At 37.9% G+C, this 27,759-nt stretch overlaps 1 protein-coding gene across 7 annotated transcripts in view; it reads left to right on the top strand.

Moving 5' to 3' along the window:
* ints8 (integrator complex subunit 8) overlaps window positions 1–27,759 on the top strand; it is a 158,559-nt gene that overhangs the window by 67,936 nt on the left and 62,864 nt on the right. For 6 of the 7 annotated variants that reach the window (XR_012394574.1, XR_012394572.1, XM_073930818.1 and 3 more), the window contains exons 13-15: window positions 11,256–11,431; window positions 11,529–11,659; window positions 19,277–19,387. Coding sequence is in view for 5 of the 7 variants with exons in the window: in XM_073930818.1 (XP_073786919.1) it covers window positions 11,256–11,431; window positions 11,529–11,659; window positions 19,277–19,387 (418 nt within the window). In the remaining 2 variants the exon portion in view is untranslated. Of the gene's footprint in view, window positions 1–9,979; window positions 10,126–10,239; window positions 10,527–10,657; window positions 11,432–11,528; window positions 11,660–19,276; window positions 19,388–27,759 lie in introns of those variants that run through there. The other variant, XM_073930821.1, reaches the window with a different exon arrangement.

The following is a 27,759-nucleotide window of genomic DNA, read 5'->3' as shown; positions in this document are numbered from 1 at the left end:
CATTCTAAGATACATGTAAAAATGGATCATGCTTCATTTTCCAAATCATATTTGAACAAACTCAGTAAATGAATTGCGAAATGACAGTAGTTTCAACTAAAGTAATGAGGAGAGGCTCACAGTAAGAGTGAGTGAGCTATCTGTAGTAGGGTTGGGTACTGAAACTCGGTGCCACTGTAGCACCAATACCTTTGGAACCGGTATGCACCGGATAAAATCAGCCTATGAATTTCGGTGCCTAATTCCGGTGCTCCAACAAGAAAATAAAGCAGGTCGCGCACCGGAAGCGCCGCTCGGCGACGCGCAACGCCATGTATTTTAGAATCTGCAAGTCAGCGGCTGTCCGTGGCGTAATGACACAACTCATGACTGTTCATACTTCTGCCATGCCACAGAGCGCCATCTGAATAGTTTCATTTTAAAATAGCATGCGAATGTGCCCGTCTGGTGTGTAGGCTACTATCAACTGTGCGCTACGTATCGCGTTCATCTAATTTGCTTAACTAAGCATTCTACAGTATGGCTATATTTTACAAGCAAGGGTTCTGACACACCAACATGCAGCAGATGTTGGTGCAGAGAAACATTTATAGTCTGGTGACGCAATGACGTTGATGTATCTGTGATATAACTTGTAACTGGTAATCATGAATGTAACATCCATAAAGCAGCTCATGTAAACACTTGAATCATATTATTGTCTTTATTGTCAGAGTAAGGCAAATCATTAGATCACTGATGTCCATGTAAAAGTAGTCACAAACCTCAAACCCAGAAAAAAGGTGCTTCTTGATTTTGATGACAGCCTTTCCACAGGTTAGTAGTAAGCTAATGTAATGTTAATAGCATTATGCAAATCTTACATTTATAACAAACAAATGATCAAAATAAATATATTAATCCAATTCAAATATATAAAATATGAATTAATGTTTACTTTAAACTTATTATAAATATATATTTATATGGTTCAATTATAATGATAGTGATATCTATATAATGATATATATATATTTTTTATTTTTTTTATTGTATTTTTTTTTTTGATTAATTTTGTGGCTAAAAGGTATCGGTTCAGGCACCGTTTTGGCACCGGTACCATTTTAAAAGTATCGATTTAGCACCGGTATCGAAAAAAAAATTGATATCCAACCCTAATCTGTAGGCAACAAAGACTTTTCTTCCATTACTGCTCCTGAGTTACATGTTGTGAATAAAATATAGACTAAATTATAATTATATGCAACAGAAGGGACTGACAGAGATGTACTTTGATTTGTATTTTGTGCATTTAATGTATCTGAAAATACAGGCAGGAATTAGTATCAACCTCCATATAAAATAAAAATTAAAACCACAGTAATTGTTGAGTGATATGATACAATGCATATATGTGCATATACATATGCCGCCAGGGGGCACAAAGGGACAGGATTTGAACGGCCTATACATTAGCTGTAAATACTCTGCAACTTGTAAATAAAGGTAAACAATGAAACAAAGCATTATAATTCCTTCATTCCAGATAATCTTAAAAAAAGACAACTAGGCTACATTATTAAAAGATATTCATTATGACATCGATAGGATCAAACTTGTAATTTCTTTTTATTAAGATATTTTCCTTGAAATCTAAATGAATATTTTCCTGGCAATGTTGCTATTAAACACTTCACCTGAGCATGCTGCCAGCAGCTGTGAAGCAGTGAAGTATTGATTAAATCCTTATTTTCCAAGGAGCGGAACAGTTGGACAGGCACAAACAAAATAATAACTATTATATTTTTCTTGGAAAAAATATATTTTTGAAACAATTTTCGTTTGCTATTATTTGTATAATCTAATGTATTTTTTTTTTGGTCAGTTAACCACTAAATTAAAAAAGAATAACAAATAACCTTTGAGGGGAAGTGCTTCAAAACAATTCTGCTATATGCTTCAGCACCAAAATACGAGTTGCCATGAGATTGTGTTGGTTTGTTAAATAAAATAATAATCTAGCCTAAATCAAATTAAAGTGAAATATTCACAGTTTTAAAGAAGCCTATATTAACTGTTTATTAGAAATTTGAATAAGAAGCCAGGCTTTTATAATGTATTAGAACAAACTCTGTTGGAAGGATGAGAGCAGTGGCACATGCAGCTATACGGCTGTACGCATTGTGCGTACTCACCATGAGAGCCCAGGGCTTAAAGTATTACGGCACCATGCCGGATCTCTCTTATGTATAGGCTAATGAATGTCTGTGCGTACTACAAGAGAGTATCCAAGAGAGTGATAGTAAAGAATGAGGAGGCTCATTCTCGCACTGTAGATGCTCTGTTTAACTCTTTGCTCTCTAGTGAAGCATTCAGTTTTTCCACTTACAAAGTCCGTCATTTAAATAGCAAATGCGCAACACAACATATTCTTAAAGGGAATGGGAGATGACACTTTAGTTGGTTTATTCTCAAAACACCTACAACTCATTAAGAGAATAAGTTCAACCCTGTTAGACCATGCGCCATGGCACAAGACGGCCCTTAAAGGGGTGGTCCACAATGTAATTTTAAGGATTGGTTGTGTTTATAAGATGAAAAGCAATGTGTGCTCATGTTTCACTTAAAGAAAATTGTGTTAGTTTTTCATATATCTCACTTTGATTATACACAGCTACTCAGCTAACATAAAAACGACTGTCATATTTCCTAGTTCCTCTGAAAGGCCTGCCCTTAAGTGACTCCGATTGGTCAAAGTCATAATTTGCTGCTATTCGCGGATCGGCTCCACGTCCCACCCTTAAAAGCACGCGCTTTTCTGGTGTGTAAACATGCAGTCAACGTCCTGCCTGCTCTAAAATAAAATCTGACAAGTGTGTGTAACGAGTGAAAATGGGGTGTGGCTCCTTTAAGAGTTTGCAATTGTGTGTGCGGTGTTAATGTTTGTCTGCCTCTGTGTGTGTGAATGTGTGAACTTTCTGTAACAAGCGCATGTGTGCGGGACTTTCTTTTTCTCTGATGCTCGGGTTAAGTTATTTTCTGTAATATATCGCGATCGAAGATTAAAGCACAAGATGTGGGATGCTACCTGTTGAGCCTTGATTTATTATTCTGCTGCGACCATGAGTCAGGTAAGCTAACCTGTTTTTTTTTTTAAACTCTATGCGTTACACAATTGCTTTCACGTGTATCCGGAATAAGCAGGTGTAAGTAAAATGAATCATCTACATATCTTTTGCAACTTCATTATCTGAGATGTGAAAGGCATGGAAAAGCTGCCTGAAGACAATCAGTGCAGTCCCGTGCGCATACACATAAGAGACACGAACGTGCTGGTGGAGTGTGTGTATGTTTACAGCAGTTTGACTGATTAATATGAATTTGTAGCTAAATCGTTTGCCGCAAAGCAGCATTTCACATTGTTTACATCGTTGCTACAGCATATCGTTAACGCTAGACACTGTACATGTCAGGATCAATTTTAACAAATAAAAACACTTACTGATTGTAGAGCACAGCTTCCGCTGAGGAGATTTTAGCCAAATCCAGCACTGAACTGGGAGAGATTCTAGAGCTGTTTTGTCAAATCATGTTTGCTGTGTATTTTATAATTCTCTGGAACATAATTATTATTGAACAGTAAGCAATTCTGTCTTTGTGTCGTGTCCTTTGGAAGCCCAAATACAGAAACAGACAAAGCTCTGTGGAAACAGCCGTGTTTAGACTGATTTTTAGCTTCATCTCTGTTACAGTGCCTCTGGCCATGGCCCTTACCTGCATGTGCAGTTTGGATGTGAAGTAACAAACTTTTGTGATCTCACAGGGGGTGGAAGTATTTTTTGTTGTCCCCAAAGTTTGTTCATTGTAGGCTTTGCTAAACTAACTCTGTAAAAACCAAGGTCTCCCTTTGCATTGAACTTCAAAAAAAAATCAATCAGAGTCTTTTCTCCCATTTCCTTTAAGAGTCAATTGCATCGCGCCATAGCGCATTTGCTATTTACATGGCGGACTTTGTAAGTGGAAAAACTGAATGCTTTACTAGAGAAAAAACAGTTAAACAGAGCATCTACAGCGCGAGAATGACAGATGAGCCTACTCATTATTTGCTTTCACTTTCACTCTCATGGATAGGGAAACTTCTTAAATGCACAGACATCCATTAGCCTATAAATAATTAATTTCGTTTAAGTGCAAAGATTTGTTTCAAAACTATTTTTTAATTCAGTTCTTATCTTCAGCACATGATTAAATGAACAATAATAAAGAAGTGTGTTCAATATATATCTTATATCTAAGCACACATGCTGTGCCCCATATGGTCTAAAACCTGACAGGTGGGCAAATCTAAGCTTGTTTTTAATAAAACAAATATAAATATGCATATAATAAATAATACAGCTAATAATAAAAACATTATACAAAAGCAAGTTTCCATGAATAAACTGAAAAAGCCCCCCCATATGAAGGCATATGGTTTTTATATTTATGTAGGCTAAAAAATAATGTTTTGTAATAATTTTATATATATATATATATATATATATATATATATATATATATATATATATATCCTTATTTTATCCTATATATCCTTAATATTTTAATCCTTTTTCATATGTAATTATATTTGCATATTGCTGTACATCCTGCCTGTATTAAGCAATGTGTAAGCGAGGTGCACAACTAACGCGTTCTGGTCTGTGAACAGTCTGTATTATAGTTTCTCAAAATAGCAAACAACATCGATTTGAGGTAGCCTGTTATTTTAATTTGATGGAAGAAAAAAAAACATAATTGGACGAAAAGCAGACCCTCAACCTTCTGGTCCAAATTTCTTTAAAAGAAAGAGTTTGCAGGACTTTGCTTATAACCCAGAAAAAAAGTCATAATGGCCTTGACTTCTAATCTTTAGCACTTGTTATTGTTTAGAACAGGGGTTTTCAAACTGTGGGTCGCGACCCACTAGTGGGTCGCACCGTGAACAAAGGTGGGTCTCGCAATGTCACATAACTGCAGCTATATTTACGTCGCGTTCAATCAAACCAGTATGATAATGAGCGAACGACTCTTCAGACAATTCGGTTTTTCAAATGAATCGTTTAGGTTAAAATACATGAAATGAAATGGTCTGAATCAGCATTCATTGATATTCCTGACACATACAGTGATGGATGGAAATAACTCAAAAACGGAAAAGTGCTTTGTTTTTTTTTGCTCCGTCCTGCGTGTTTTATTTTAAACACAACTAATTTACTCTTAAATGAGCAAAAACAGTTACTAAAGTAGTCGAATGCTTCATTATAGATCTGTGCATTCTTACAAGAACAAAACACAATGAGAGATTAATTTGCTGTTCTTCACTAAGTAACTATAGTAAATTTAATCAATATGTAAATACAATTAAAAGTGAAATAGATTTTATTTACTTTCTGTATGGACCATTGATTTTAATAGGCTAAACCTTTTATTTTATTGTCAGTATTTTCTAATGTTTCTATGTATTCTATCATTTGAAGCTATTTGTTGTCCCATATTTTTTACATTGCTAATCAATAAATAGCTATAGTGCTATCTGTTAGTTTTAACGTCAGCTAATGTTATGGGAGGGCATAGATGTTATGGAAAATAGTAATAGTAATGTAACTGCCCCATCATTCATTCCTCAAGCAAATGTGTAAATATTAGATCTATTCAGCAATAACCCTAATTGATTTGGAATATTTATCTGACATTTTCCCAGCTTGTAATAGTTGATCAAAAAGCTATTTAGTTACTTATGACTATACACTAGCAGTGGAATTTACTGCGATGTGACAGGGCGCCACCTGAAATCTTGCCTAGGGTGCCAACCTGGTTAGGGCTGGGCCTGTGACCGAGTCAGATTTATTTGTTTTGAACTGTCACGTGTCTACGTCAGTAGCGTGCAGCACTCAGGAACGCAGCCGCAAAGTGTTGGATAAAATGGAAAAGTTTTTAAAACGAAAGGCATCGCAGACTTTTGATACGTCTTTATATCAAACTAAATCTAAAAAGGAGCCACACAGTAATATGATCAGTACTACCTTAATCTTAGTTTTACTGCCGGCAGAGGTCCAGAGGGTGTGGATGTCCTGCAATGTCTTTTATGCTTAGAAAAGCTTGCAAGTGGTAGCATGAAACCCTTAAGACTTAAACGACACCTGACAACAAACAATTCTGAATATGTCAACAAAGGTTGATCATATTTTCTTCTAAAAAAAAGAAGAGTATCTTTGTCAACAAAAAAATTATCCCAGTTACCGTCAGCATCCCACAAAAGGCTCTTTGAGCCTCGTTTTGTGCATATAAAATCGCAAAATCCAAAAAGCCACATACCATATATTTTTGACTGCTTTGAATGGATACATTTTTTACCCATTTTTCCATTAAAATATTATCCATTCAAATTTCCATTTTAAATATTAAGTTTCCATTAAAATATTATGGTGGGTCTTGAGATTATACAGTTTACCAGTTGTTTAAGCTATTTTTATAATTGTCGTCAATATTTGAAGTAAGTCCTTCTGTGCATTTTTTTGTCTCTTTTAATCACTAGACAAAAGTTAGGCTACCTCACATATGGGCCTCAAGTCATCTCTGACAGCCCCCTGCTTAGCAGTCTTTATCATAACCTTCCAGATTTTTCCATCAGACGAGGCTACAGTTGGCCACTCACTGCACTTTGCTTACCCATTTTTTATCAGAATTGCATCTCCTTATTAAATATTATCTCTCTCTTCAGTCCATTTCCTTCTGGATTGCAAGAGGGACAAGTACTCCTGCTTCCATCACTTCCAGAATGAATCTGCTAACATCTGAACTTGACGCCACTGACTTTTGTGCAAGTATCCTAACTCAAAGTTTCCTGGTGGAGTTGGGGCAACGCTTGCTTTCTGGGTTAAGTGTATTGTCGGTGAGAATACCTGAGGCATACTTGCATCTGTTGATATTGGGGTTAAAGGTCGGGAATTCATAATGGCCACGACTTCTGCCATTAAGGTTGTTAAGACCTCATGTGTAAGTCTTCCAGAATATGTCTGGGTATCCCGATCATTCTTTCCCACACACACCCCATATGAGAGGAGTGTGGAGCATTGAATGTCCAAGAGCAGCTTTGATTCCAAGTGAACTGCTCTACTACTCGAGCAACTGAATATGATAGCCCATCACTTGTTCTCAGTGCTGTGGCCTCTTGTTTTGCATGCCACCACAGTGAAAGGTCCAAAAACATCAAGACCTGTGTAAGTGAATGGTCCAAAAACATCAAGACCTGTGTGAGTGAAAGGTGGCTACAGAAAGCCGGTCTAGGGGCAAAGCCGACATCTGGCTCTCCATTTAACTCTCAGCTTGTTGCATATGACACATTTGTGGATGATATTTGAATTGCGTCTTTTGGAGTCGACAATCCACAATTCTGCACTATGTATAGCGCCCTCCATAAAATGGTGACCTTGGTGAGCTGTTTGATCATGATAATGCTGAAATAAAAGATCAGTCAAATGATGTCTGGGATGAAGTATCAAGAGATGCTTCTCTGGATCTGAGATGTCAACATTGAATGTGACCCCGAATCTTAACAGACCTTCTTTGTCCACAATGGGGTCAAGTCTTAGGAGTGTGTTACATTTTTAGACTTTACCATACTTGGTTAGACTCTCAAACTCTTCTAAGAACACTTCTCGCTGTACAGTTTTAATCATAGTCGACTTCGCTTGTAAGGTCTCAACATCTGAGGTCTCAACACCTGAGGTCTCAACACCTGAGGTCTGAGGCATTGGTACACCAATGCCACTTTCGACAAAGACTGTTAGGTGAAGATTGTGAGAAGGGTTTTGTGATGTTATTAGGAGTTGTGACAGCTCTCACCAAAGACCTCCATCTCGAGAAACTTTGAAATCTGCTTGAGTCTAGGGACTGCTCAGTAATGCCCGTTTTCGGGACTTTGACTTGAGAGCGAATTTCAACATCCTTTTCTACTTGGACAAACCCCACATGAGGCTGTCCATTTAAGTCCATTACTCTGAGATATGCTACCACGGCAATAGCTAAAGTTGAAGCATCTGCGAAATGCACAGCTTAAAAAGTGGAACTCTGCACACTGAGGTTGAAAATTAAGCTCGGGGTATTTGCAATCGGTCAAGCTCTGCTAAAGATGAAATCCAGGCCTTCCATGGAACTTCCTTTCCTGATGGAAGAATGGTGACTCAATCCTGCGGGATTGTAATAAAGTTCCCTTACTAAAACTTTGTCTTGCATAGTGATTGGACAGCCAAACCCGTGAGGATCATATAAACTATTGAAGGTGGAAAGGATGTCTCTTCGGTTGAAGGGTTTGCATTCTTGAGAAGCTTTAAACATAAAGCAATCTGTCTTGAGGATCCAACTTGTACCAAGGCTGCTTTGGAGAGATTGTATCTTCACCGAAATCTAGGTCTTTGAGATGTTCGGCTCTTTCACTTGAAGGAAATGCTTCCATCACTAAAGCACTGTTGGAGGTGCTTTAAGAGATCAGTGGCTTCTCTTTCAGTTGGAACAGACGTGATACCATTGTCTACATAGAAGTTGCGCAACACAACATTCTTAGCATCTGTTCTGCACTTCCACTGCTTGTCTCGGGGCAAATATTGCAACTGCTGGAGACGAATTATTGCCAAAGATGTGTACAGTCATTCTGTAATCAATTATCTCTTTTTCTGGACAGTCTTCTTTGTGCCAAAAAAGCGAAGATAGTTTCGATAAAGCTCTTATACTTTAAAGCAATAGAACATTTGTTCTATTACTGCAATCACTGCTATTTTCCCCCTACAAAAGCACAACATCATACCCAAAAAGTGTTGTTGAGGTCTGGACCACTCAGAAAAACATCATTTAGGCAAACTCCCCTGAACTGGGCACTTTAATCAAAAACCACCCTTATTTTTTTGCTTTGCAGGGGTGGTAAACACCAAAAAGCTGCAAATACAATTCCTCCTCCGAATGTACGAGTGGAGCCATTTCTTTTTCTTTATGCTCGATCACCTTCTGCATGAAGTCTAAGAAATGCGTTTTCATTTTTGGTTTCTTTAGAAGAGTGCATTGTACAAAGCTTAGCCTCTGCATTGCTTGCTCTCTACTATTTGGGAGCTGAATCCTTGGGGAGCGGAATGGAAGTGACGTTACCCAGTGTGTATCCTCGTCAAGGTACACCTCTTTATCAATCATGTCTAGAAAGACTGTTGTCCTCCACAGATAGAGGGCGTCGTCTGGAGATCTGAAGAACACCTCATATTGACTCATTGAATAGTTCTCATTAAATTTGAGAGAACATGGGGGGTTGAGAATGTATGACAAAAGAGGTGATTCAGCTTTTTATATGACGTTAATGTGCACGAAGTAAAGGATGAAGTTCATCTATTGAGAAGTACGTTAGTCTTGTAAGCGTTCACACTAGATTGACGATTAATGCCATCAAGGCAAACTTCTCCCACTATCACCCAGCCCAGGTCTAAGCGCTGTGTATATGGTGTGTTGTGGGGTCCATTTCGTTGTTCACACACTTTGTGCACACTAAGAACATCTCGTCCTAAGAGGAGAAGGATAGGAGCGTTAGGATTGAAAGGTGAGATTTTATCTGACATCACAGTGAAGTAAAAAAAATGCACAGCTACTTCAGGCGTAAGGATTTTAGATCTATCTTCTGGTAAGCCGTCGCATTCCATCAAGGGTAGAAGAGAAACTACCGTTTTTCCATCAAGTGATTCAGCAGAGAATCCATTTGCTTTTCTCCCCACCATAGACACTATGCCTGAACATGTCTTCAGTGTGTAAGGGGAAAATGTAATAGATCTTCACCAAAGATCTATTACTCAGCTCATCTAGTACAGCATACATGCCTTTGGCCTTTTTACACTGATTAGAGGGATGAGCTTTCATGAGAACATGATTTGGGCTTATTAACATCTCAGCAAATCTCTACGCACTTGTTGGTGACTTAAGCTGTGTCATCACCAGTTTTTTTTTTTTTTTCTTTTATCTGTTCTGTCTTTGACTCAGGCGCCTTAATAGACCATTGTGCAGGTCCAGGATGCAGTCTCTCACAACATGCTTGGTGAAACTGCAACATTTAAAACAAATGGACTTTTTCTTCAGGTGTGCTTTTCATTCATCCAAATGTTTGCTTTTGTGTGTGTTCGACACATATGAAGTGGATAAGGCTTATTGTGCACAGTGCAAACCTTGTTTGGTAATGCATTTTTTTTCCAGGGTTCCTAGCCATTATTTCAGTTTTTTGACAAAGACAGAAGCTCTGTTACTCATCCTGGAAGCCCTGTCAGATTTTGAGCTTCTCAAAATAGACAGTTGAAGCAAATGCAAAACTAGCATCATTTCTGGTTTTTGCTTGTCGACAAACAATCTCAACAACGAACTTAAAAGAAGGAAAATATACTTTATGGTTTTCTTTATACCTGGAAACATGTATAATCCATTTGTCTTGAAGACCGAACCGTTTTTTTTTCAACAATGGGGTTTACTCCTCATGCTATTTTGAGGTAAGCTAGTCCAGGCAAATCTCCTCCATACTAGTTAGATTGAGTTCACTGGTTAAAGCTTGAAAAGATGTTTTTCACACCCTGTAATTTTCAGGTCAGTCACAAACCAAACAAACAATTTCTTATTTCAGCAGATATGTAGTGAAGTCATTGACGTGTGGCGCTGACGTAGAGCCCCCAGCAGGTTCTTGTGAGAGGGGATCTGATTCACACTGTGTTATTACTGGATAGATTTGATGCCTCACCTCATCATCTCCACCATATGGATCAATCTTTACTTTCGAAAGAGAGCACTGGTGGCTGTGTTTAACTGTGTGTGCTTGCTTCATAGAAACTATCTCCGATTAAGACTACTCTTGTACTCTAGCCTTCACCATAACATTGTGTCACATACTGAGAATTCTCACTTAGGCATTAACCTAATTTGTCTACTGTCACTAGAGCTTATGCTACGAAAGCTTCTTGGGACAGTTTTATGATGGATTCATGTTTTAGGAACAAATGTGAATGCAAAAACACCCATGAATGTGCATTGTTACAGAACAAAGCAAAAAAAAAAAGATGCCTGTAGGTCCTGTTCACCATTTTTAATTTATCTTTTTGACTTCATAACTGTATTCCATATAAAATCTTCCCTTTGTTGATTGTAGAAAAATTTGATACCTTTTACTTTAGTGTTTTTGACTGTTTTTCAGACATTTTAGATTTTTGTCTTGTTTTTATTTGTAGGACTGTTTGTGATCAGTTGGGGGATGTTTCTCTGGCCTTCATGGTGTCATCTCATAAACTATTCAAGGAACTTCTTCAAGAAGAAGAGAAGAAAATCCTGATGGAGCAAATGAGAAAAAGCTCAGATGTCATAAACCTCAGTTCCAAACCACTGCCATCATTTTATGATATACCTGGTATATCCCGAAGTAGCCTGATGGGTTAATAAAAAAATATCTAAATTGTATAATCTGTACTGGTTGTGATGTGCTCTTTTTGTTTTGTTTTTAACAGCATCTGCCAGTGTGAACATCAGTCAGCTTGAACAGCAACTCATTCTGTCATTAGATGCTAGGCATATTCGACAAATACTTATTGAGCTGCACGGGATGGCAGAACGACCATTCTGGATGGTTAACACTAAGGTAAAGTAACGGTGCAGTAAAAGCTTTAATGCTTTTTGTTTCTCATTTTAAAATGTGTAATTGTGTTGATAAAATCTAGTCTTGTGTCCTTTATTTGTGTAAATTGCATAACAGACTCAAGAGTATTTCATATACTTTGTTTTGCAGCTAATTAAGTACATTGTGTCAGTCTTTGACTGATTTTGCAGTATCAGTTGTAGGGCTGCTCGATACATCGTTTCAGCATCGAAATCGCAATGTACGCATTCGCGATAGTTACATCGCAGGAGTTGCGTTGTAAAGCAAAAATAAATTATATATAAATATATTATGGGTGGAGCCGAACCCGAATACAGTATTCGGATAAGCACGAATAGCGTGTTTTTACCAATACTTATTTTGAAAAATAGAGTGAAAAACACTTTACTGCATTACTATTTTTGTTAAATAAATTTTTGTATCTGAACAGGGTTCCAGAGGCAGTTTATAAACTTGTAGCGTACTTAAAGCGGAGTTTGATTGGTATATTATTCCTTTACGCTGCATTATTGAAGTCTGCAATCTGTTGCTCTGTTTATGTAAGTTAGCTCTGTTGGCGCGGTAATTAAGACAATAGACTGTTGACAGTAACATTAACGTTCTGTTCTAAAGGCTAAAACGATGTTTGTGTAGTTGTGTCGAATTGTATGCGCTTATAGGAGTTTTATGGTATATGGTAAAAATATTGCAATGTCAATTTTTTCCAATATCGTGCAGCCCTAATCAGTTGTGACCAATTTCTACATTTTTTCGAAAATAAGGATTTATACACCATTGAAGTGCTGTCTAACAACCCTATCTGCCTTCTAAATGATTTTGAGCTGTTGAGCTTTACATTTAAAATGTAAAAACATTTGCGTTCCAGTTGCCAGAAATGATTTTCTAAATAAGGTTTCTAAAAAAAATCCAAAATGTAGTTAAAAAGAAAAACACAAATAATGTAAGAAAAGTTGTCACAGAAAAAGAGTGTGAATGACAAAAATGGCAGCTAGAACCTCATAATTTCCCTATTGATGTTTAGTTATTAATATTTTAAATTTTTTGTTGCTCACTTTAGTTTGCAATTGTGTGCGTGCGTGCGTGTGGATGCAGCAATACCATTTTTTTTTTTTTTTTTTTTTTTTAACCGAGGACCAATTTTTTTTTCCCTTTACGTTCTACTTTAAAATTTAATCTGTGACTCAACCAACTGCAAACCAACAAATACCAGTAGGGGTGGAATGGTAGAAAAAAATTATCAGATTGATTCATATCACAGTTTTGTGGTCACGGTTTTCAGTTTAATTCAGTTTTCATTATAAAAATCCCCTGTTGTAACAATTCGAAACCCCGTACATCAGCATAAAATGCATATCTTTATAAGCTATCATTTACAGTAATAAAATTTGTCTCAAGGCCATGTGATCAAAAATTAAAAATTAAAGAAAGAGGCAGCTTGATCTTGTTAATTGACTAATTATTATAATTAAAGGCATACATATGGTTAACTTCAGATGAAATGTATTTTTGCCTGCTGTCTTCCACCAATGTGTACTTTCACTTTAGACACTTCTGACACTTAAGCCGACTGTTATATTCGGATTCTAACTTTGTTAAATGCATTCAACCTGTATTGCAGTGCAAGAATGTGTATATTAAAAATACTGCATTGATGGATGTTAAACTTAATTTCAGCATTCATTTTGAAAAGACAACATCAGGAAAGACCATCTTTCTGTAACTGCTTGACTCGTCTAAGTCCACGTTTTTTCCGGCAAATGATAACTTGGATTAAATTTTGCATCTTATGAACCCACCAATCTATACTGCAAACTAAATGCAAACAATAAAAGGACTTCCTTCGCTACAGATTATGGTGGAGAATGGTGGCATCGTTTTAAAAAAAAATTTCTGTGAAGTAAACTTTTCATTTTATTGAGTTTTTGCACGCATGAGTGACCAAACGCACAAGCAGCTGGGTCTCTCTTCACAGCTGGGAGTACACATATCTTCCAGCCTTTATTCACAACCATTCTGTAACCTACTGTAAGTGTTAGTCTAACTAACTGGTTTTTGTAATATTTAAAACTGTTTTCCAAAGACAGCATGTCCCGCAACTTTTAAATATTATTGCACCTGTCGGAACAGTGATTTCCGTTCTAGATAGTTTCGAAGACCTCCAAATTTATCTGTTAAAGTCCTTTTTATTAATTTAGCTAGAGTGAAACTAGGCTCGCCCATTTCTCATATTTCTAGACTATATTCTCCCATGATTTTAAACAGTTAGATTAGCTACCTAACGTTTAAACCATTTTGTTTGCTGCCGAGCTAAATTAACTTCAGAACTGCTGGCTAGTTACTGAATTAATGTAGTTTGGAGTTGCAAGCTTGTCTGTGAACCGCTTTCTGACGAAAAGAATCAATTATAAATGTGTTTTAAATGCTCCTTATTTGATAGGGATGAGCGTTCCCATTTTCAGTTTAAATACCGCAAGTCTATTCTTTTTCACTGTAGTTTCGGGAGACCTCTATTTTTTTTGTTTCTTTGTCACATCTGTCACATCGCTAAATGTAATCATTCTGTCAGATATCATGCATTACTGTAATGTGATAGAGTTTTGAATGAATTTCTGAATGAAATCACTAGTTCAGCATCAGACACAGGAGAGCAAATCCATCCAAACCATGCAAGCCAGTGGAAACAGCGGCGAGGAACAAACTTTGCCATTTGGTGAAAGTGAAGGAAAAAAAAAACATCAAGAGAAACCAGGCTCAGTTGGGCACAACCTTTTCTCCTATATCTTGTGCAGAGCTGCAGTATAGGCAGCGGAGGCTGGAGAACACTGGACTGCAGGTGGGAGAGGTCACCGGCTTGTGTACAGGCTGGCCCTTCAGGATTAATGTGAAAACTCGTCTGTCACTGCGGTCTTACAGGATTCGGTGTCATGCTCTACACTCCTCCATGACCACCACAGCAGCTGCTCAGAATACGGCTTGATCCAGGATTATGGAAACACTGGGAATAATATAAAAAGATTAACATAAGCAGCTGGAGGACACCTGATACCTTGGCCTTTGTAACTTACGGCAAGGCATCAGCAATACTGTGCTCCAAGGGATGCTTACCATCAATCTTGGTCTATTACCCTGTCAGGATTCCAAACTTGTGCCCACATTCACAATCTCACTTTATGGGCCTAGAGTGGCATAGGAATCTTCAGGCAAAACCCAATTTTTAATCGAGCCAGGTGGTCGGTAACTTCATTGAGTGTTACGTATTGTGCTAAAGGCCCATACGGTTTGAGAGTTTGTGCCTGGTTGCAGTGTGGGCAAGTAATCTGGTTGTGCCTGTAATGGGCACTCAGGAAAGTCTAGATAGTCCATTTTGATTTTCAACTGGATGCCCTTAACTCAACACCAACCTCAAGTAACATGTTAACCCTAGTCTGAACCCAACCCACTGAGGACTAAAGAACCTTTATCCTAGAACCATAGCTTTATTTATTCTCTTACTCTTCCCCTTTTTAATGCATTTCTTTTTACACTTGTTCATTTGGGTGTTATTTTTTTTACTTAATGTTTATTTTTATTTATTTTATTTTTAACTTTGATCTACTCAGAGACCACTCTACTGAGAACCACCAAGGTAATCTAAATTGATTGATAACCTGCACAGCCTAACGCATGACTAAACCTTGAGGCCATTATGTAGGCATCAGCCATTGTTTAGTTAACCTGCACATTTTCATCCGAGGCACTAATTTAAAAAATTAGGTATTTTGATGAGGCATTTTGATGAAGCCAGAGATGAACTGAGTGCAGGGCAGCAAGAAGCTGAAACACATCAGAGACTAAGTTAAGAGACAGAAGCTCCGCTCAAGCTCAATGAACCTGCAGAGGGCCTATGCAGAAACCCACGCCATAACCCAACACAGAGACTTCTAAAAGATGAACTTGACAAGGTTTGCATGGAGCTGTCACAACCCTACAATCTCAGAGATGACTTGAAAGAGGAAGAGGAAACCAAGACTTTACAGCCCAGAGAGGAAGGGAAAGTCCATTTCTACTACCCCAGCCAGCATCCCAGAATGCCCATCAGCAGCATAGAGCAAAGACTCTTTCCAAAGAGTACTCAAAGACAGACACAGCCTGTCAACAAAGGACCTTAACAAGTTGGCTAGAAACATTCCAACTTTCATTCCGAACCCCACTGCAGGCAACAATGTGCATACCTACTTACAAGACATTGACTTTCACCTACAAACGATGGATGGCACCACCATGCGTGACAAGTTATATCTGCTGATAATCACTTCTAGCCATGAAGTAAGAAGTTTCCTGGACCGGCAGTCCAACACCATGGAGGGAGATTACCAGCAGATGTGACAGGCTATGATTAAAAAGTTCATTGAGCCAGAGTCAGAACAAGGGCAAATTGCAGCTATAGATCTCAAGCAGAACAATCAAGAGACTGCACAAACATGTTAAAGTCAGTTACGCCAGGCCTATTTTGGAGCACGAAATGAGCCAGGAATGGAGAAAGACTTTAATTTTTAAACTCTGTTTCTGTGAAACTCAGGCCACCATGGCACAATAGCCATGTACAACGCACTGAAACAAGTGGCGTACTGGCCCAGCATATGTCAAGACATGTCTAATGTGCTGCCAGCTTCAACCATCTAAGCCGATTCACAAAGCACCACTGCAACACAGAGGAACCACCTTTCCTTTATCAGACATCTAGATGGATCGGACAAAACTTTTCCACATCCCACAAAGAGTAAAAAATTTTTTCTCTCAAATTTTTATGCCAGTCCACCAAGTGGGTTGAGTGTCTCCCAGCACCTGATGACACAGCCCAGACCACGGCATATCTTCTGATGATGAAGAGTTATCTTAGACTGCAGCACCGACTCCACGACCAACTGCTCAAAACCAACCAACTTTTAAATATGGTCATCACAACCAGATTAAGAGACATTTGGCTTCAGACCAGGAGGAGACACTACAACTTCTGTCAAAGGAAAACGTTCAACCAAGCACAGCCCTCACTGACACACCAATTACTCTGTCCCCTTTTCCCCCTCTCTTTGCCTTTTTTTACACAGGATGCTGATACACAGGATGTAGCCAAAACCTTGTATACCTCAAAACCAGAGGTCCACTGCAACCATACAACTCCACTCATACATCACTTATTTCTGGACAAGCACACTGCTGCCTTCCCCTGAGCTTTTTACAGGGTTCCCACATGTCCTTAAAAAGTCTTAAAATGTCTTAAATTAAAATCCGGGAAATTAAGGTCTTAAATTCTCTTAAAATTAAAGTGGCTGTAGGTATTAAATTTTTAGCCGGTGTGCTTAATGACGATAGGGAAGCACAGTGATGTATTAAACATCTAATAGTTGATTAATTTATTATGTGTAAAACAGGAGAGTAATGACAGTCTCTGTGATTTATTAGCTTATTACAGGAGGTCGGGTATAGAGGTCTGCACCTGCGTGCTGTGATTACACAGTTGTTGATGTGAGGTTCAATATGCAAAGATGAGAAAGTGTAAACATAACAACATGGCAAAGAGGCAATGTGTAAATTCTGCAAAAAGACCTTTTTGTTAGGGACCATGGGGCTCAAAGTCGTTAAGTCGCACATGAAAGGAGGAAAGCAGCACCAGGACGTTGCAGCAGCTAACTTAGTCATAGCAGGTCCAGGTTAATCCCTGCATTGTTTGCAGCTCGACCTAACAATGCTACTAGTTCAGACAAGAGCTGAAGATCTTTGTTGGGTTTGGACTTTATTTCTATCATTTTAGACGGGGTCCAAACAATCCTACCCAAAACATGCTAAATTAGCCAGATCAGTAGTGCATCCCGGCCAGTAGCAGCAGCAGTGAAAGGGGTGCTCAGTGAACGCAGGACTGCACTAAAGCCGTTTACAGTGGATTCAATAATGTTCCCCCACAAAAACACATAGCCTAATCTTAATGAGTAAAGAATTTTAAATTATAACTAAATATTAATAAAATCATAATGTAGTCAGAGTATACAGGCTAATGCTGGCATTATTCTTTTATTATTCAGCTTCACCATCGCTTTATTGTGAAGAGAAGAGGCAAAACAAATCCCACAGAGCCTTTATCTTAATTTCGTTAGTGCCAAATACCTGTCATCATTTATCTTTTAATTAATTTGCTAAGAAACACAAATTTTTACTGTTGCGTTAGCCAATTTAAAGGCTAAGTGTATGTAGCCAGGCTTATTTAGAGTGCTGAAATGTTAAGATATTACAGAGGACTTATTTTATTTTTTTTGTTCCAACTTCCAAGTGGCCTATAGCCAATGTTATGAATAAGTAATGTTAAACCATATAAACGACTTATTCATGAAAATAGACAAAAGAGCTGTGTGCATGTGCACATTTGGATAATGTCGGGCTATAAACGGGTTCGTGCTTTTAAAAAGCTGTTAATCAATAAGTACTTGTCGGGCTCTGGCTATATCAGGCCTACCTTTTATAGCCTGATAACAGCTCTAGTTCAGACGCCCCCTCACAGTCAGCTACATGTATAACAGTTTCATTTCACCACCAGAAACCTAAAAGGCAGGTACTGTGGGTTATCCATACTGTGACAAGTCACAATTTATTTAAATCTAATGACAACATTAAAATGAGTAGCCTATTCCAAAAAAAATTAACATTTTTGGGTCCTAAATTATATTTGTTGAGGTCTTAAAAAGCATTAAATTTTACTTTTAAAATGGTGCAAGAACCCTATTTCAAGAACAAAGTTGAACTGTTATGGAGAGTAACGCATAGTAACACACCAATAAACTGCTTCGAAGACTGCTTGCATATTGTGTATTTTGCATATGCAAGTATATTTTAAATGGAGATGCGTGACTTGTGCACACAAAAAAAGGAATGACATGTATATGCTGTGTCAATCGGCTGTACTGCACCTGCGCTTAGTGAGTGGCTTTGAGGAGGCACAGGCACAAGAGAAAGATGCACACACACAATGCAGGTATCCAATGCACTCTTGTGCTTCTGAATGCCTGTTTTCATTTATTCGTATTTTTTATGTTGCATCTCCTGCAGTCGGCCAAATTGCTTGAATCCTTTGACATGTTACATATTCACATGTCAATTATCTGTTAACATATTGGTATACGTTAACACGCTATTTACATGTTTTTGTCCAGGGAGAGAAATGAAGTGCAGAGATTATTAGTTAACACATAAATTGCTTAACAAGTGTTAACAGGTAAATTTCGCTTTAACTTTTACCAACTTTTTTACCAACACATTTATGTAAATGCGTAACAATGTGTAAAAGCATTTGTTGCAGATGTTTTGGCACCAACAGCTCATATATCATTGCACAGCCAAATAAGGCACCTAACCCTAGTTATCATTCAGTTTGAAAACTTTCTACACTGCCAAGCCTGACATTATGTTCCTGCTGCTGGAGCATCTGAGTGTTATATACTGTATGTACTATACTATATATATATATATATATATATATATATATATATATATATATATATATATATATATATATATATATATATATATAAATTGTATAAATATACATAATATAATTTTTTTTTTTTTTAGTGGGAGGTTCCTGTTGACTATGTAAATGTCATACTAGCAATAAAAGACAAACTGACACGAGACCTGGTGTACATCTTATTGGCCAAAGGTCTGCACTGCATCAATATAACGGTGAGTATCTGTACAAAACTCACTTAAATCATCAAGTATGTTTACCATACACAGCAGTTCATAAAAGGCTGCTTAAGACACAACAAATGTTTGTTTAGTTTTTTTTACAACCCCAAATCCAAAAATGTTGGGACTGTATGGAAAATGATAATGAAAAAATGCACATGCCGTGTATATTTTAACAACACAAAGCAAAACCCCATTTTGCACACATTAGAAAAATCTGGCTACGGAGAAGAAGAATACAGGTTCCCAATAAAGAATGTCACCAATAAAGAATGTATGGCATATTTTGAAGCGCAAAATGTGACAATGAAGACTATATACTGTTGCCCACTTTAAGACTTTGCAGAATAAATGGCACAAAATTACACCTGAAACACTTCATCACTTGGTTTCTTCTGTCCCTAAATGTCTGTTGTGAAGAGTAATGACAACATTACAATGTGGTAAATTCTTTACTGTTATAATTTTTTTTAAATGTGTCACAAGAACCAAAATTGAAATGTGCTTTATTTAAAAAAAAAAAAAGCTAAATCATGAGGCGCACATTAATTAATGTGCTTTTGTATTGTCTGCAATGAAATACAAGTCAAAGTAAATTTAGAAATTACTTCTTCTTTTTACTGTCCCGACTTTATGATTTGGGGCTGTAAATTGAGCAGCAACAGTAGTCATAGTACAATGGCAGTTTTTTTAGACAAGGTTAGGAAAGATTAGGATTTTTTGTGTGGATCTAGGTGTATCAAAGTTTTTGGAGTTGTTAAGAGTTTATAATAAATCTACCAGCTGTTCTGCATATTTTGACAGGAATGCTCTGATTTGCCCAATTTAGCAAAAGACTGTGAAAGACTTTGCTGTGGCATTGCTGAGATGTATGTGTGCAGTAGCATTTAAACACTAATGTTTCCAATGTCTGTTGGTGGAGGTTAGCAAAAAGGAAATTGATTTGATTAAAGATACACTCTTTGCGAACACTAGGAGAACAGTGGGTGTTTGTTAAACCACTTTATTTTAATTCCAGATTTACTATATTAAAGGTGCAGTATGTAAGTTTGACCTCCAGTGGTTGAAGTAGTTATCACAGTCATGGGACAAAACAAATGCAAGTGCTGGCAAGGCATTGGCACCCGATATAAGGAATATTTTTCATATTAAAAGGAGTTTTCCTAACTAACACATTGAATTGATATTAGAACTATTTCTCACAGGTGAACAACATAAACCTCATGTACTTTATTCAGTGTTAAATGCTAACAATGTGAGTTTGAATGCCATTTTACATGACGTTCATTGCCATATACTGAAAGCAGCAGCAGATAGTTCACCTCAGATCTCGTCTGGTGCAATCTGCCAAAATGCTTATCACTGCGTATCTCATCATGAAGCATGTTGTTAGGAAACAAGGTTACCGTGTAACATGCTCACCTTCATGATTGTGAAACGCTTTGGGTGTATGGCCATACACAATTGTAGCGTACAGTTCATAGGTAAAACTACTTATTGATTTTAAGAAATGATCTGGTGTCGGTCTACAGGACAATTTCGATCACCCGGTGCCAGGGAGTCTGCTGGGTGAGACAGAGATCATCCCTGGCTGACAGTTTTATTACTCCGGGACACTTAACAGGTTTTCTTGGGTCCCTTCGACTAGAACTTCAAAGACATTCCTGTTCCCTTCTGTCTACATACACACACACACACACACACACACACACACACAAGCTCTCGACGCTGAAAAGGGACTCAGAAATCCAGGATCAGCCCAAAGCTAAATGTTATGTTTTGTAAACTTTGCATTTCATTTCTGAATTTTCTTACCTGTATAATCCCTCATATAGCTTGTATGCCTTGTCAATAATAATCAATAATGTCAGAATGTGTAAACCAAGCCTACGTACTCCCAAGGGCACCATGTGTAGTATCGATATGCAGCTTACACAATTTTACAACACATAAGGTGTAGTGCATGATCATAATCACCACGGCTTACAATTTTTAATGCTCTGAATTAATGCCTCTCTGCATGCTTTTGGCGGACACTCAATTTGCATAAGAGCAGACTAGAGACAAAGAAAGGTTTCGCGCTCAAACTTTGCCCTGAAATCACTGGTTGAGCCAGCCTAGAGGGCATGTAACTTGACCCATGGTTAAAACCGGTCTCCTCCCCAAGCTCGTCACAGAACGTCCGAACAAAGAACCCCCCCCGGGAGGTCGCCCCTTTGAGGCGTTGAGGCTCTTTTGTGCCTGCGTGGCTCTCAGAGCTCACGTTTTCTTATTTTTCTGGCAAAGTAAACTCAGTTTAAAGTTGCGATCGCATTTCCTCTGACCTGTATTGCAAATTCCACGCATCAAGAAAGCACATTGAAAGAACTTCCAGCACATCGGAAGAAACTCACAAAAAGAGAGAGACCGCCAAACCCTAAAGTCCAGCGGCCTCATGTATCAACGCTGCGTACGCACAAAAACTTTCCGTACGCCAGATTTCACGCTCAGAATCACTCACGTTTGGATTTACTAACAATGAACTGAACGTGGGAATGTGCGCAGCTTCACGGCAGCTTTCTGGCTGGCGTACGCACATTTTTTGTGCGTGTCTGTTTTATTTCCATTGGCGACTCCTAGAGGCAGTTGTGTTAAATTCCTCTCTACAAAGTGTCTGAGCCTTGCAATGGCAGCTGTATGAGACGGGTTCATCTAACAGGTATATAAGGTTTCCATACCATACAGTTGACCAGCTAAACATTAAAGCACAATTTGCAGCGGTTGCCTGTTTTCCCAATGTAATCTGAGCGATCTACTGCACACACATTGCTATAAAGGCACCATCTGAAGATGAATTTGCATACGTGAATCAGAAACATTTCCATTCAATAAACGTGCAAATAAAATATGATGCACAAACTTACTGATGATTCCTACTTGTCTTTCTCGTGATAAATAGTTGGCAAAATCTGATATGTAGCGGAGGAAAAAAGAAGAAAGAGTTCATCAGACGCTGTATTCGAGCCGAGTTCATGCTCGAACGTGTCAATACATGATCACATGCATCTAAAGAGCTGCGCCACTGAGACTGTTAAGAGTACTGCAACATTTTACAGATATAAACCACACTATTTCTTTTTTTTTTTTATGCACTCAGTGCGATGTTCAGACCCAACTGTGTTAACCGCATCAGCTAAACTCTCCCACTCTATTTTTTTTTTTTGTTGTTAATTCCGGAGAACAAACTTGCAAATAACACCGCTTTTTCATGGCCTACCTCCGAAAGCAGCACCTGCAATTCACATTCTGTTCAAAGTTTCTCTTTTTGCTTGCTTTTGCCATTGCTTTTTCGTTGGGTTTTTCCATTAGCATAGTCATAAGCATATTCATACGAGGGAGGAGGCAGGGAGGGGTTTTGTGCTCGTGCATGTTGCGCTCAGTTTCACGTTCATTCGGATGTACAAAAGAATATGCGTGAGATTCGGCGTACGCAGTGTTTCATACATCTGAATTTTTTTCTGCGTACGCACATTTACAGCTTTGTGCGTACGCAATGTTTTAGTAAGATTTCCACGCAAGTCTTCGTACATGAGGCCCCAGGTATTTTTAGTTATGCAAATAAGCTGTGCCCCTTTTATCAAAAAGGTTTTTTTTTTTATAATCTTGGTGATTTTTAATAATGTGTGGAACTGAGGTAGATTTGCCACTCTTTATCTGAAATCTCTATTTCCACGCTTTTCTGTTTCTTTCTGTTTGTTAAATGTTCTATAGACTCGTATATAGCCTATCTAGATTTGTTCTCTGTTTTATGTTATGTTTGTGCGTTTGTTCGTTATATGTCAGACTAGTCAATAAATTCCGTTATAATCAAATGGATTATATTGTCTTGCCTCACAGAAAAAGTCACTGACTGATAGAACCTTTTACTACCAGCTGCTATTAAGTTAATCAAAAACTTATGAATAATTAAGCTACCTCACAAGGAGTAGTAATAATTCCCTTTCTAAATAAATAGATCATTACAGAGTCCGCTCGGACGAGCGGCGAGGTCTGGTTATATTTATTTAGTCAAATTAACAATAAGTAAATGCAGAATATTCATGATTAATAATAATTCGTTATTGTTGATAATTAATATTCATAATCCGAGAGTCCACTCGGCCAAGCGGCGGGATCATGTACAATTATATATTTGTTTAACCAAATTGACCGAAGGTTAAGCCAGAATATTAGTATTTAATAATAACTCATTATTATTGATTATTAATATTCATAAACTGAGCTAATTTCATTTACATAATGGTGGAGAATGCAGCAGTCATATTTCAAACATTTTTCTGTGAAACAAGCTTTTCAATTCATTGTGATTGCTTGCGTGCTCTAGAGAAGAAAAAAGCACAGCGAGAAGCGTTTTTCTTTTCTCCAAAGCTGGAAGGACGAAAGTCTCCTCCAGCCTTTTGTTCACTAACACAGCAGAGAACTGTCTAAGTTTTGAGTGTAACGATTTAAACTGCAGTTCATAATATTTTAAATCGATTTTGCAAAGACGCACATTCCGCAAATCATTTAAATATATTATTGTGCCTGTCTGAACAGAGAATTCCCTCAGTGCTTTTAAAGGGTCACAAAACACCAAAACACATTTTTTGAGCTGTTGACAGTCGTATATGTGTCCCACACTGCTAAAAATACAATTAGGACACATAAATTTCACTAAAAAGTGAAAATTGGTTTTTTTTTTTTTTTTGCGTTATTTCGAGCAAATTCGTACTTCTGGTTTGAAACTAATTTTTGATGCTGCGTCATGGCCATGAGATCATAGCGTGTATTCCAGCGTGTGGACTGGACGTCTGTACCAAGGCGTCCCGTATTACGTCTCTGAGTGTGTTGCATTCATTCATTAGTATGGCTTGGTTCAAACCAATCAGCGCACTTCATTATGAATGTCCTGCAACTTCATTAATATTCATGCTAGCTTTCTTGGACTGTACCTGAAACAGTGTTCAGACGGCAGAGAGACAACACATGTCGTGTTGCCAAAAGTTGTGGGAAAAGAATAAGAATTGTTTGGAGATATGGGTCGCCAGTGTTACTTTCATAATGTAAAGGTTTTGTTTTCATTTTAAGACGCTGCTAGACTCATGCGTAAATCTGTAGGCAAGTTGGCAAGGCAAGTTTATTTATATAGCACATTTCATACACAATGGCAATTCAAAGTGCTTTACATAAACAAGAATAAAAGAAACAAGTAAAATAAAAATAAAAACAAATAATAAAAATGCGTAAAAAGAAAACAAAACATAAAAACAGGTAAAATGTGATATAAAAGAATGAAGAAAAAGAGAAAAACATGATAGTGCAATCTGTCGGACGCAGCACAGTGCTCATTCAGTAAAGGCACAGCTAAACAGATGTGTTTTCAGTCTTGATTTGAATGTGCCTAATGTTGGAGCACATCTGATCATTTCTGGAAGCTGATTCCAGCAGCGAGGGGCATAGTGGCTAAAAGCCGATTCACTCTGCTTTGACTGAACTCTTGGAACTTCTAGTTTATATGATCCTAAAGATCTGAGTGATCTGTTAGGTTTGTATTCAGTGAGCATATCTGTGATGTATTTAGGTCCTAGGCCATTTAGTGATTTATAGACCAGTAATAATACTTTAAAATCTATTCTGAATGTAACTGGCAGCCAGTGTAAAGACCTGAGTACAGGTGTGATGTGCTCTGATTTTCTGGTTCTGGTTAGAATTCTGGCTGCAGCGTTCTGGATGAGCTGCAACTGTCTGACTGTCTTTTTAGGAAGACCAGTGAGGAGTCCATTACAGTAATCCACCCTGCTGCTGATAAAAGCATGAACAAGTTTTTCTAAATCTTCACTAGAAACAAAGCATCTGATTTTTGCTATGTTTTTGAGATGATAATATGCTGATTTACTGATTGCTTTGACATGACTGTTGAAACTCAGATCTGACTCCAGAGTCACACCAAGATTCTTGACCTTATTTTTTGTCATTTGACCTTTAGTGCCAAGGTACGCATTTACCTTGAGAACCTCATCTTTGTTTCCAAACACAATCATTTCAGTTTTCTCTTTGTTTAACTGAAGAAAGTTTTGGCACATCCAATTGCTCATTTCATCAATGCATTGGCAGAGGGTGTCAATGGGGCTGTAGTTATTAGGCAGTAAGGCTAGGTAGATCTGAGTGTCATCAGCATAGCTGTGGTAGGAGATTTGGTTCTTTCTCATTATTTGGCTTAGAGGGAGCATGTAAAGGTTGAACAGGAGAGGTGCCAGAATCGAGCCTTGTGGGACTCCACATGTCATGGGTGTCCACCTCGACCTATGGTCACCTATACTGACATGGTAACCTCTACCTTCAAGGTAAGGTCTAAACCATTTGAGGACCGTGCCAGATAGCCCAACCCAGTTTTCCAGCCTATCCAGAAGTATGCTGTGATCGACAGTGTCAAATGCAGCACTGAGATCCAACAATACCAGCACTGTTATTTTACCTGAATCTGTATTTAGGCGTATATCATTGATTATCTTTATAAGAGCGCTCTCTGTACTGTGATGTGCTCTGAACCCCGATTGAAAATTGTCTAAACACCCCTTGAAGTTTAAGAACTTGTTAACCTGGTTAAAACAACTTTTTCAATGATTTTGCCAATGAAAGGGAGATTTGAGATTGGCCTGTAATTGCTCAATAGGGTGTTATCCAGGTTGCTCTTCTTCAAGAGGGGTTTAACAACTGCAGTTCTAAGTGAGGTTGGAAAAATCCCTGATAGAAGTGAAGCATTTACCACTTTTAGAAGATCCATTTCTAAACAGGTAAACACCGTTTTGAAAAATGATGTGGGGAGCGTGTCAAGACTGCAGGTTGATGTTTTCATAACTTGCACAGTCTCTTCTAAGATTTTGCCGTTAATTGCCATGAAATCAGACATAATGTCTGATTTCTTAAGTTGTGGTTGAGCTTGTTTGATAACGACACAACTTGACTGATTGGATGAGCTAATTGCCTTTCTGATATTATTGATCTTATCAGTGAAGAAATGAGCAAACTCATTACATTTGCTTTTAGAGAGGAGCTCACTTGGAATCCGACTGGGGGGGTTTGTGAGTCTCTCTATCGTTGCAAAGAGTGTACGAGCATTATTTAAGTGGCTATTTATAAGACTTGAAAAGAAAGTCTGTCTAGCAGTATTTAGTTCCATATTAAAGGCATGAAGACTGTCTTTATAGATATTATATTGGACTACTAGTTTCGTCTTTCTCCACATACGCTCAGCTTTTCTGCACTGTCTTTTCATCATTTGTACTCTCGGTGACCTTGTCCAAGATCCCTTTTGCCTGCCAGTCATCTTCTTGACTTTAACAGGAGCGATGTCATTTATGACATTCTCAATTTTAGAATAGAACAAATCAAGGAGAGAATCAACAGAGTCTGCAGATATACTTGGTGCTAGCGATATGGCCTTCATAAACTGCTCACTAGTGTTCTTATACAGAAGATACAGAAATGATCAGATAGAGCCACATCCTTAACAACAGTTGATGAAATGTGTAAACCCTTAGTTATAAGTAGATCAAGAGTGTGTCCACGATTGTGTGTGGGTCCTTGAACATGCTGAGTCAGATCAAAAGTGTTAAAAACAGTCATCAGTTCTTTTACAGCATTGATTTCTGGATTATCAATGTGAATATTAAAATCCCCAGCAATACTAAAATAATCAAATTCAGAGGTTACAATTGATAACAGCTCTGTAAAATCCTCAATAAAAGCTGGAGAATATTTTGGAGGTCTGTAGATAATGATCAGTAAGATGCGTGGAGACCCTTTCAGTGCTATACTCAGGTATTCAAAAGACAGATAGTCACCAAATGACACTTGTTTACATTCATACACATCTTTAAACAGGGCAGCGATGCCTCCACCTCTCCTATTAACTCTGCAAACACTCAAAAAGTCAAAGTTTAAAGGAGCTGCTTCATTCAGAACTGCTGCGCTACAGCTGTCATCTAGCCAAGTTTCAGTTAAAAGCATAAAATCAAGGCAATTTGTGTTGATAAAATCATTGACTAAAAGAGACTTATTGTTGAGTGATCTGATGTTTAAAAGCGCTAATTTAACAGTTTTAGCTGTTTTTTCTATAGTAGTCTCAGATCTACATTTAATAGACACCAGATTTGAATGATTTGCTATACGGCCTGATGAAGTCTTTGGTTTTCTGTCACTTAACACAACACATATCTGCTTAGAGAAAGCTACAGACACACTGGGTTCCTACTTGTTCTGAAAACATTTGATAAAGACACTTATCTAAGCAGGTCCCCGACACACATCACAGAGAGCTCTTGTGTTCACCAGCTGAAGATGGGGCG

This window comes from Danio rerio, chromosome 19, assembly GCF_049306965.1.
Source record: "Danio rerio strain Tuebingen ecotype United States chromosome 19, GRCz12tu, whole genome shotgun sequence".
NCBI classification, from domain to species: domain Eukaryota; kingdom Metazoa; phylum Chordata; class Actinopteri; order Cypriniformes; family Danionidae; genus Danio; species Danio rerio.
The sequence above is the reverse complement of the archived record's forward strand: the minus strand, read 5'-3'. Positions and strand labels throughout refer to the sequence as shown.